The 12,770-nt window shown below is 35.8% G+C and overlaps 1 protein-coding gene across 2 annotated transcripts in view; it reads left to right on the top strand.

Annotated features, from left to right (window-relative positions):
* The window catches only part of LOC126753945 (uncharacterized), a 44,434-nt gene extending 34,230 nt beyond the window's left edge, over positions 1-10,204 (top strand). For both annotated transcript variants that reach the window (XM_050465729.1, XM_050465728.1), the window contains exon 3: positions 8,023-10,204. In XM_050465729.1, coding sequence (XP_050321686.1) covers positions 8,023-8,187 — 165 coding nt within the window. In that variant the 3' untranslated portion in view covers positions 8,188-10,204. The remainder of the gene's footprint in view (positions 1-8,022) is intronic.
* Positions 10,205-12,770: the final 2,566 nt, after the last annotated feature.

Raw genomic sequence — 12,770 nt, 5'->3', positions numbered from 1 at the left:
CAGGAATCTCATTTGGGCAATTTGCAATGCCGATCAATTTTGGTACCTAGAACTTCTATAAAGTTGAGCATAAAAAACCTCATAAATAGACAAAGACTTTTGAGCTTATAGCAAATTTTTGTTAACTATCCTGGTTCGCCGAAAGTATCACGGCGAATTGTTGCCACCTCAGTCTTGTAAAAACTGGACAATGGTGGAGAAAACACCTGGATTTATCTATCTTATAATTTCTTCCCGACTGAATTTTTAGCATTGCAGTATGAATAACCATTAGACAACGTCCATTAAACTCCTTTGATTCCGACAAAATGATTTTTGGAAAGGGCAAGTAGTTCCGTAAATTTCCTACTTTTTACTTTAGACCAGAAACCTGCCAAGCGCACGGCAGATCCATAGGTCCAATGCTAGAACGCAAGATGACAAAGTAGATCCAACTCCAAAGGGCTCTTGCAAGCTGACTTAACTACGTTAACACGTATCTGTTATAGGTATTCGAATATAACTTTGTTTATTCATTCACAGTTCGAAGATTGGAGTTATGTAATGGAAAATAGTTTTCAGGCATTCTTCTAGTGTTTTTGTGTAATTATTTCCACGCTGCGTTTGCCATAAATAACTTCATCTGTTTAATCAAGAAGGTTAGAACAATGTACCAGGAATCACAATTGTTATGCTTTATGAACACTACTAAAGGAAAAGAGCCACGAAAGGAGAAGATAATAAGGATGCAAATGGGATTCAAAATGCACGAAATTAATTCGAATGAGCTAGGGATTAAAAAACCGTGACAATACTGAGAAAATTTTTCATTCTAAGCCGTGGAGTGAACATTTCGAAAGGTTTATTTAACATAGCTCAGACCCACAGTTATGTCGGGCTGAGTAACTTTTGTCTCGGTCTCAGAAGGTTTTTACATCTCAGTAAGTTTTTTCTTAGAAATTAGTACCGGCTAATTTAAGGAACGCAGGAACAAAACCAACTAGAGAATATAATTATTTGGAAGGATAAAAGGGGCAGCTGCTTGAGCAATCTTTTAAGTTTTTTTTTTCGATCTCTGAAATTTGGTAGTATGATCTATAAACTTCATTTCTCATCACTTTTTAGATTTGAGATCAAGAATTTTGCTTGGCTTTGGACTTAGTGTTCTTTTTTCGGTACATTTTTCGAGAAGTGTACTTATCCTATTTTATGATGACGGCTATATTAAATAGTGCTGGAGTTAGTACTTTACTGTGCTGATCTCTATTAATACGTCTTTGAGTTAGCTTGAAAGTTATGCTCCTTTCTATAAATGACTTACCAGTTTACTATAAATATATATTTTTTTACATTTTTTTAATACTTAAGACTTTTATGTTATCTGAAAATATTTTCATTCATCTTCCAAAAAAAAATCGTGCGAAAAATTAATTAAGTTTATATGTAAATATAATGAACTCAATAAAATTAATTTGAATAAGCAACTGCTGAGATTAGTGCAAGATTTACAGACCAAAAATATTACGAGAAATAATTTAGAGATTTAAATAATTAAATGTGGCGCAGTAAACAATTATTTACGACCGCACAGTTGTCAAGTCAAATGACAGAGGAATTCATAAACTGATTTTCCGAGTCGACTCACAGATACTAGTATATAGTTATACAAATATATACATATATATATATAAATATTATTTTAAGCCGCTATTATAATCATTACTACACATTTTGTGGACTTAACACCGTTATTGCGCAGGTCAGTTCAGCCTAAATTCGTGCGTCTCGTTTACGAGCTGACTAAATATAGTGTACAGCGTGGAGACCTTAATACGCTACCAAATCGCCTTGAGTAGCTTAGCGTTTCTCACTTAAGGGCACTAAGGTAGCGCTGTTCCCGCATGCCTGAAGGTGAGCGCGCGCTTTAATGCGTATTTATATTTTAATTGTTTCTGCGGTGTGCAATTAAAATGTGTAAAATAAAAAACAATAAAAATGCTAAGACATTATTTACACCTGACAAGCGGGCATTTCGCACATTGCGGAGTTGAACTTTCGACATTAGCATACATTAAGCTTGACTTTAGCCGGACTTAGCTGGCTGGTATGGCATGGCCGGTTAAATCGTACGGACATTGTTGCTACGTGTATGTATGTATGGCAATTCACATAAAAATAAGCGTGTATTTTTATTGAAATAAGCCGGAGATTATTTTCTCGGAAAGCATTCTACTTCATGGACCCTCATAGTTAGAGGTCGAGTCGAAGTATGGAATTGAAGCAAAAGTAAGTTGTTACGAGAGCGTACAATAAGGAAATGTGAAATAGATTTTTAATCAAGCAGACAAGAGGGAGAGAAAAAGAGAAAGAAAGAGAGAGAGAGAGAAAATGGAAGAGGGTGAGAAAGAGAGTAGAAGTACTCAGTAGTGAGATCATTATAACTAAACTTTCTACACTCTAGAATCTAGAGATATTAGAAGAGTAAACTGTAGCTTGTTCTAAGTGACAGATTCTAGCACTAGGTTCACATATTCAGTTCCTAGAAGCTTGAACATTATTGGTTCGATACAGGAAAGTTTTAGTGGTGGCATATCTCAAATGTACTATTCGTGGAAAGTTTTGTTCTAATGCAGTAATTAAGTCTGAATTTGTGTACTCCATAGTCCAATTTGCTTTTTGCGTGGCAGTGGTCCGAGTATGCCCATCTAAGAATTCGTACTTTTTTTGGCAAGGAACGCGCGTACCAAGTTTCATCAAGATATCAAGTTACAGCTTGCATGGATAGACAAACGGACGGACGGAAGGACATACAGACAGTAACACGGATTTCAACTCGTCTTGTCATCCTGATAATTTATGTATACTTAACCCTATATCTATCTCGCTTAGTTTTAGGAGATACATACAACCGTTAGGTGTACAAAACTATAATACTCTGTAGCAAAATGTTGCAAGAGTATAATGAGGAAATTTTATTTAACTGCCGAAGATGTTCAAAGGTGATAATAAACTGTTAAAATAAGTGAGAGGTAAGATAAGTACCTGAGATTGAAATAAGTACCAAGGAAAAGTTGACGGAGGACTACTTGTAGGTTATAAGATACATATATACGACGTACAAATACGGTGGTAGTTCGAGAAGTAAGATTTTAAAGTCACTAAATATAAGGTTTATCTTGAAAATTTGGTTGTTAATCTGCGTAACGGCGATAAAAAATTTGGAGAATGTGATGAACAGAAAGTTGAACCTACGTTGTCACTTTGCAACACCACAAGCTCATTCAGAATCCGAAGGAACATTTCTGAGCGGTTTGTTGTGCAACGAGATTATAGATAAAGTGACGATTTCCTCATTCGACTGTTCTTATGACTGTGAAGTTCTGGACAATTTTCTCTATATGGGAACCATCAGCAATGGCGAGTGCAATGCAAATCTTCAAAGACGTTGTTTAGTCACGCATTACCGTGAACTGTGAGGGCAATTGAAAAGTAAGGACTCTACAAAAAACCCAACTTATTGCGAGGGAACGTTTAGAATAAGCATCCTATGAGGTGAATTTTGGAAACCTTGAGATTAGATTGGGTTACGTTGTAGTGTTGATCCAAAATCAATGGATCTGGACAGATATTTGTTCTTTGTGTTAGCCATAACTTTCTAAAAGTGGATCACCAGATCCTCACAGAACGATGAAGCTTTTTAAGCTTGCCACAAATTTATTAAAACGGTTAATATTAATCCAAACAGCTTCGCTAGTTTCGCCAAAGAACGAACGACAAAATATTTAGCCGCAACGTAGTGAACATATTATACGGTGTCCAGCCAGAACACATACCATTGTGGCGAGATTAACAATGCTAAGAGCCAGGACATCTAACAGTTCACTCTGGGCCAGTCCGAATGGATGAAAGTCCATCTCAAAAGTTTTGAATACGATTCGAATCAAAAAGTCGCCCGATACAGTCAGTTATAGTTCTAATAACGAAGAAGAATAATGACCAATTTCGACATAGATCAAAAGCAAAAAGTCCGGAACACAAGCAGTAAAACACCGAAAGTGGTATTCGACCAAAGCAATGAAAATATTCTAGGGTGTACGGCTACCAATTATTACTTAGTTTAGGTCTTCTGCAGTCTTTAACTTAAGGACTTAGAAGGTGATTCTCCTTAGCTCGAGACAATTTTGTTTGAAAGACAAAAATCACAAAGAACATTATTTTCTTCGTGAAATACTATATATCTCGAGCTAGCAAAATATTTTTCAGTCTCTAATCTATCAAGCGACCCTCGTACGGCCACTTCCACTTGTTTCCACCTGTTGCTAAGGCAAGAAGAGCATCAAAATCATTTTCAGATAACGATATTAAAGTGTCAAAGTGGGGAGCCATCATGAAAACTGTTCAAATGAAAGCAACAACAATAGCAAAATGCGCTGGCGTAATAAAGGAAAGTGTCTGTTTACAGCTAAGTTAGCTTTCCACGCCGGTGTGTGAAGCAACAGGTGCTGCCGGACGCCCTGGCACACAACAATTACGGCAACTATTTACCAAAATTAACCGAAAATGACAGAAAAATTGTGGCATGAAAAGATAAGTTTGGCTAAGTAAATAATTAGGCTATATGAAGAAGCCAAATAGTGGGGCAAATGGCTAAGAGGAGAAAAGTAAGTCTAGTGGTAGCAACAAAAACAAGTAAACCAAGGCACCACATTACGCCGCATTCCACAATCGAGCGATCTGCTACACGCTGTCGCCACCAGCTTCGGCTACGGTCCAATATCTGCTCGCTGTCGACGTTGTTGCCACATTTTAATTAGCAACAATTCATTTGTTAAAGTTAATTTGTTATTATCGCGTCAGCGTAAGTTTTTAAGCAACACTACAAATAACAAAAACAATGAAAGAAGCAGCAAAGCAGTCTTTCGGTTGAGATTAGAGCGTACAACAGGCGAGCAGATAAATACGAGTATGAACATAAGTGTGCATGTGTGTGAGTCTGCGATAAAGATTAGACAATGTTGATGAGATCGCACTTTTGGCGCTTATGAGCGCAACAGCCGCCCCAACAACAACAACAGCGGCAGTCTGCTGCAGGCTATTATGCTCTGTCATTATACACATGTTTTTGTATGTGTGTGTTTGCGTGTCAGTTGCCACCGCTACCTGCTGTTCGCTTGCAACATCCACGCCAAAGCGCTCGTCTCCAAGCGGCTGCAGCTCCAATAAGGTTCGTGCGGGTTACCCAAATACACAACACACTCCATTAACAATGTTGCCATTATCACATTAACACATTTATTTTTGCCGCAGCGCCGTTATTCGCAGAAAATATGTATGTATATAGGATTGTACATATTCGAATTTCGGTTGGAAAATCTGCCAACTTCCCACACACAGTGTGCGTGAAAATATATGTATTTTATGCTTATATATGATGTTGTAACTGTATGTGTTGTGCCTGTTGCATGTCGAAAATCATAATAGTATTGAAGTTGTTGAGTAGGCTGTTGATAAATGATTGTGAATTCTTCGTAATAAATGTTAAATATTTTTGTTTTCGCTTAGATAAGCAAATTTTTCTGATATAAGCATTGCTTTTCTGACCTCATATACGGTTCCTCTGCGAGTGGCAGGCACCTTGTCGTGGTGCAGGGGCTTAAGGCGCACTTTATCTGCCTGCCCGGTTAGAAAGTCTTAGCCGGGAATAAACTGCAGATGAGCTCGCCCGTTCCGCAGCATTCACAAACATGGAAGGACCTGAACCCTTCATCGCGGAGGGTCCTCATACCTTAAAGAAGCTGCTCCGCAAGGAAGAAGGAGTAGGCAGAGAGAGGTATTGGCAAAAACTGCAAGGCATGCAACATGCTAAGTTGCTCTTGGGAGGTTACAACCACATAAGGTTTAAATATGTAATCAACCTACCTAAGGACAAACTCAGGCTCCTGTCGCATTCTACACGGGCTGAAGGAGAACTTATATAACAAATAGCTAGCTTCTTTTACAAATTAGCGGTTCTGCGACAGGAAACCGGAAGCTCCAGAACATCTGCTAATTGACTGCAGAGCACTTTGCATAAAGACCGTTGTATCAATGTTTCCAAATACGGATCACATCGCCTCACTAGAAGTTAAATACACCAGAGACATTAAATTTTAGGCCTAGTATGATACAAGAGGACTTTGCAGGAGCCGGGAGGTAAAATTTGGACGATCGGCGTGATACCGCTCACATTTCGATGGAACCTCCTTTCTCAGGAAGTCAATTGAGTCCGATACTGATCATATTTGGTATATAATGTTACCTTGACATTTCTCTCTTCCAGAGCAAAAACAAACGAAATCGGAGTACCACCATGCCTACTTCACAATTTTTGCTCAATTCTAAAATCCATCAGAGTCCTTCACTTTAAAGTGTACAAATCTAGCACTACAACGGTAAATTTTTTCCGAGTTGGCAGTCCTTGACCGTAGGGTAGATTCGACTGTGCGCTTAGTGTCTATGACCAAAAATTGTCCATGTCGGAGCAAAACTATTCAGGCCTTCAGATACCGAATATGTGGAAATGCATTTTATAAAAAATGTCGGTTCATCTGTGAGATATACAGTATATAGACTGTATGACAAAAAATTTGGTTGAATTGGATCAATAATATCTCTGGTTCCCATATACCAAATAGAAAAAACTTCTGGTTGACTTTATACCGCATATATTGGGAAATGTGTGAGTTGTTTTTCTAATAAAGTTGTATCTTTCTATCTAAAATCGATGAAATCGGGTTAAAGCTTGCTATAGACCTCATACGAGTATAACTTACAAGCCTTTGGACCTGAATGTATTAGCCCGGATTTGATCCTGTCAAGTTGCAGAAGTAAGAAATATTCTGTTATACCCGAACTTATCTCGTCCGATACTTCTTTCTACAGCATTTATGATAAAATTAATTTAAAGAAATCCCCCTCTCCTAGGATCCTGTTGAAAGCGCTTTCGACAACAGATATACTTAATAATTCATCTTCCTAGCTTTGCCAAATGAAATTTTTGGTTCTTAGGAATTCGATTATTGCCTTGGTAGCAATGAATTATGTTAAGGAAACCATACCCAGATCACATGTCATTTCGGTGTCTTCGATTCCGTTTGGGTAAATATAATAACAAAGATGCGAAACGCTTGGGAAGGCCAATTGTAAAAAATGTTAATAAAACTACGGATACGCTTGGAACATTTTAAGTGAGGCTAGATACAAAAAGAAACTAAGGAAAGTTTTGCCATGTGTTTGGTAGGGCAGGAAATCATCAACTAAGAGCTGCTCTCAGCCAAACTTTTGATTTGAACCAATACTGTCAATGACCATCTGAGCGAAGCAATCACGGCCAGCTATGGTTATTAGCAGTGTAATTGTATTCCATCAGGACAACATATCGATAGTGGTTCACCAGTAACTCCAGACGCTTGGCGGAGATATTCTTATATATCCATTTTATAGTCCGGACCGGGCACAAAGTGACTAGTACCTTTTCCTGCCTATGGCTAATGAATTTGCTGATGAAAAAATAGCCCCAAGAGCAGCCTGTGAAAGTCGACAGTCACTGCGTTTGCCAAAAAGAAAGTGGATTTCTATGAGAGTGGTATTATGAAATCACCATCAAATTGGCAACAAGCTACCGAACAAAACGGTTTATGTCTTTAACTACACTTGTAATATTATTATTAACTTCTTTATTGATCTTGAGAAAGCGCTAGGTAGTACTTTTATTAATGTGAAATTCTCTCGTTATTATCCGGGCGTATTTCAGAGTTGATCAGATGTGTTCGGGGATTTGTGCAGAAAATTATACAGATGTTGTCAGACATAGTAGATCCATATACGCCTATATTTGTACGAGGTTGAATTTTGACGCAAAGGACGCTGATCTAATTGAAGCTTCAGAACAAATTATCATATTATCAGTAGTCACTTTTGTAGATTAAAACATACACAATTTGTTAATATCTGCGACTTAACGACCGCATTTTAACGAATAATCTATCTATTGTTATTATACAGATTTTGGAATCCAGCAACGAAGAGCAACGACCACCCAACGAGGCTAATGGCAATACATTGGCGCAACGTGCCTCCTGGTTAAACAAGTTGAATGCCATGGATGGTGTGGATACGCAACGAAAATATGGCACACGTGGCATCTACGACAATGGACGTTACTATTAAATTACAAACCGCGATGGAAAGAAGTAGAAAAATATGAGAAAAGAAGTTAAGTGAAGGCGTTGACGACCAAAAAATATAATGAAATTAAACCAAAACCACATTGAAGACAAACAAGAGTAAGCGCGAAGATTGTAATGTGCCAAAATGATCAAAGAATATAGAAAGTGAAGTAAAAGCGTTAGTTATATAAAAAGATATTTTTGATTTTGGAATTGCCAATTATTATTTAATGCACGTTTTTCATATATAATAGGGTAAAAAATATGTTAAGGAAATAATTTAAAAAATGTTCAAAGTTATTACAAGCTCCTTAGCAGAAAAGAGAGATTTAGATAAAAGCTATTAGAGATGAAAACTTTCGCTTTATTGAGTAATATTAGGGCTAGAAAGCTTTCACTTTAATTCTTTTAATGGTATTGAAAGTTTTTAAAGAGAATTATATTGGGATAAAAAGCTTTCATATTGTCTGTTATTGAATTATATTATTGCTCGAAAGCTTTCACTTTGGCTCTTCATGAACTGATAACGAAAGCTTTCTTGCAAGTTGTTATAGATTTTGTTTTTGTAAATGCCTTTGATACAAATCCATTAGCTTATAACAGTATTCACCGAAAGCTATAAGAGCAAGCATTTTTTGTGGTTTGCAAAGCATAATTTAAATACCGTTACTTGAATTTTTGATAATTGAGACCTATAAATATGGTCATATTTAAAAGTTTTATCTTCATTTTCCCCGCTGGAGCAACTGAGCTTTAAGCTCAAATGGAAGTGAAAGCTTAAGTAGGAAACATTTTAGAAGAGTGTAATATAATTTGCATTTTTTCTCTGCCCTTTAAAAAGTTCTACTTCCTGAATTAAAATATTTTGTGTCTTTGGAGCTTTCAAGTTCTGTGGAAATATTTGCAAAATCACAAAATATTTGGTATGCCTATTTAAAAAACTTTTGAAAAATAAGAAAGTTCTTAAATTTTGTATTTTAATATAAAAGTTTTTTCGAAGCTTTTTTAAAGCTTTTGATTGTAGCAAGTGAACGTTTAATAAAAAATTACCTGTTTTATGAGTTTTCTTAATCAATCTATTTAAAAAGTAATGCCATAGTCAAAGTGAAAGCTTTTGAAGTAGCTAGCTTTCAGGTTATGTTACTAATTTTCTCTTTGCTGAGGAGCTTTTTGGGTTCATTTATATTTTTTGACCATTTTATCGTGCTAGTTAACTTATTTTAGTGTTTATTTAAATGTAAAAGCATAGAACTTAGTGAAAAAGGCAAGCTTACGCCTGCGAATAGAATTTTCGAGATTGAATTGAATTTTCGAGACTCATTGATTTTTAAAATCTTTGCAAATTTATAACAAAAATACTGTTAATTTCTCCCAACAAAATTATAACAATTTGTAGTATATACATATTCATCGATCTATATACTCGTATGTATGTGCTAAACCTATTTGAGTAAAGAAAATCTTTAAATGTTCCTATATATGTATGTAACAACAACAATAATTAACCATATGTATGTATATTATATTTAGCTTTTAGTAGAAAAATGTTTGCCATGAAAATGTTATTTTTAGCAATTTAATCATTCATATATGGATATTGTGTAATTGTATTTAAGTGAGCGGCGGACAACAAAAACAACTGTTATGTATTATATGTATATGTAATATGTACTAAACATCTACTCCTAACTATTATAACTGTAATTGTAAATGTTGACATGAAAACAATAATTTTTCGTAGTTTTTAGGCCAAAGCAAATACAAACGTGGAAAATACCGAAAAAAACATTAACAAACTAAATGAGTTAACAGTAAATATTTTAAATAAAATTATATATATATACTTATATATATTTATAGTCAAGGCGATAGCAAAATAATACGTTCTATACCAAATGAAAACATTTTAAGTGAAATTTTAAATAAATACTCACATATATACTCGTGCATATGTATGTTGTATCAATCAAACCTGGGCAGCTTTATGTTTGAACAATAAATAAAAGAAAACTAAAATATTTATTCTTGTTTGTTTTAGCTTTCAAATATAATAAACATTGAGAGCTTTTTTCTTGTGAGCTTTCATGCGCGAGAAGTCCTCTCTCGACAAATAAAGATTAAATTCTACAAATCACTCATTAACGTCCTGGAATCAGTGAAATAAATATTCGAGAGAAAGGTTTTTCATATATAATAAAGATTGAGAGCTTTCATATAAAAGCTCATACTGAGAGCTTTCATGCAAAATCTCATACCTAGTTATGCTAATTCGGATTAAATAAGCAAGTAAAGTCCTCTCTCGACAAATAAAGATTAAATTCTACAAATCACTCATCATCCACGTCCTGCTATATGGTGCAGAGACATGGACAACATCTGATAAGTCGGCTATACGGGTTTTCGAGAGAAAGGTTTATGGTCCTTTGAGCATAGGCAACGGCGAATACCGTAGGCGATTAAATGATGAGCTGTACGAGATATACGACTTTGACATAGTTCAGCGAATTAACAGGCTACGCTGGCTAGGTCATGTCGTCCATATGGATGAAAACACTTCCGCTCTTCGATACCCGCCAGGGGAAGCAGACGAAGACCTCTACTAGGTTGGAAAGACCAGATTGAGAAAGACCTGGCTACACGTAAAATCAATTGGCTCCAAACAGCGAAAGGAAGAAGAGTTACGATATATAATAAGTGATCCGTTATGAACCATTTCTTCGAGGATAGTAGCGTTGCTTTGGGTAATTATCCTTGCCAAGTTTGAAAACTAATGTAATTTGGCATAGGGGATCGCAGTAGCAAGGGACCTGAGGCCTACAACTCTTGAGAAAATGGGTGCGGCTCCGCCCTCTAATAGGTTTAATATGTACATTCATATATCCTAAGTCGCTTAAGGTAGAACATCCAAATTCGCTCAGGGAAGATCACTGGAACCTCAATGGACACTGTTAATTTGGATGAAATAAAGTGATTACCCCGTCTACTTCCCGTATAACGGTTCCGTTAAAAACTAACAAAAACGCGGTAAATCTATAAATAATTACCAAGAGGCATTAAATTTTAAAGCTGAGATGATATTAGAGTACGTTATGGAAGACGGAGTCAAAAATGCGCGATGAGCTTGGCATATTCCGGTGAAAAGCCATATCTCAGGACCTACTCTATTGATATCTATCAAATTTGGTATATACTTGTATACTATATATAGATATACGAGGATATTGTTATCTTGACATTCCTGTGTTACAGTGCAAAAACGAGCGAAATCGGACTACAAACACGTTTACTTCCCATATTACACAATTTTAGATTCCATCTGATTCTTTCATTTTCCAGAATGCAAATCAAGTACCAGAATGTGTAAGGATAGTTCTGTGATGTTTCATCTTATGACCAAAAATGATGATGACCAAATAAGACTAATGTGTGGATCAAAGTTATAATTGCGAACTTTTTATCGAAAACATCGGTCAATCTGTGAGATATATTATAGAAATTCAGAGTCAATTCTTTGCCAATTATAGTGTTTCCGTATCTGAAAAATCGGTTCAATCGGGTTAATAATTTCTTTAGCCTCATATACCTAATAGAAAGATTTTCGAACATCCAGTTGACTTTATACTAAAAAAAGTTATCAAGCCTTAAAAAATCGATATTATAGAAATTCAGAGTCAATTCTTTGCCAATTATAGTGTTTCCGTATCTGAAAAATCGGTTCAATCGGGTTAATAATTTCTTTAGCCTCACCTAATAATTTACAAACCGTTGAACCTTAAGCTAGGCCTGTTTCCCTGGTTTTGACTCTGGTAGGTTGCAAGGGTGTGATATGTACGGTTACACCCGAACTTAGCCAATCCTTACTTGTTTAGAATGCATTTGAAGAATAAACGCTTGGGCCATGGCATCACTAACGAAATGATATAATTATTTTGAAAATTTGACAGGTTTCCTAAGTTCTCTGTATACAATCTCAAGATCATTTATTAACTCGCAATAAAGTGAGGTTATGTTCCCAGTATTTTTCTTTGATTGTTTTCTTACTTTATACGGTTTTTATCATCTAATTTCTCTGTCATGAATCAGTGACTTTTCAATTATTTGTTACAAAAACAACTAAACTGACAGAAAATTTGAAGGTTTAGAAAATTAGAAAGTTCTTCTATCCCTTACGCTTTCGGACTTAAATCATAATGAATTCTTACGACACTGGTTTAAGTTTTTTTTTACTGGAAAAGCTTTACGAAGAGTTCAATCATCTTCAAACACATCACTTAATAAAATATTATAATCAATTCGTTAAACCCCAACTTGTTTACTTCACCAAGTGCTTGTGCACTTAAAGGCTATCAATGAACCGAAATTATTCTTACAAATGTAATGTAACACCAAGGCATAGTAAGTAAGTGTATTCTCGCAAACTACGTCAGTGTGGGAGATGTCTTCAAAGAAATTTCCGAGAAAGGCGTGTGTGCAATAAATTTGATGAGGAAGGTCAAGGGCCCTCACCAAAGCGCGCCATCATTCATGCGTTCGCTAAGTATGTAAACAAAGGCGGCAAAAGAACAATGTAGATGATGACATCAA

The sequence above is a fragment of the Bactrocera neohumeralis genome, chromosome 3 (assembly GCF_024586455.1).
Source record: "Bactrocera neohumeralis isolate Rockhampton chromosome 3, APGP_CSIRO_Bneo_wtdbg2-racon-allhic-juicebox.fasta_v2, whole genome shotgun sequence".
NCBI classification, from domain to species: Eukaryota; Metazoa; Arthropoda; class Insecta; order Diptera; family Tephritidae; genus Bactrocera; species Bactrocera neohumeralis.
This window is presented reverse-complemented; position numbering and strand designations above follow the sequence as displayed.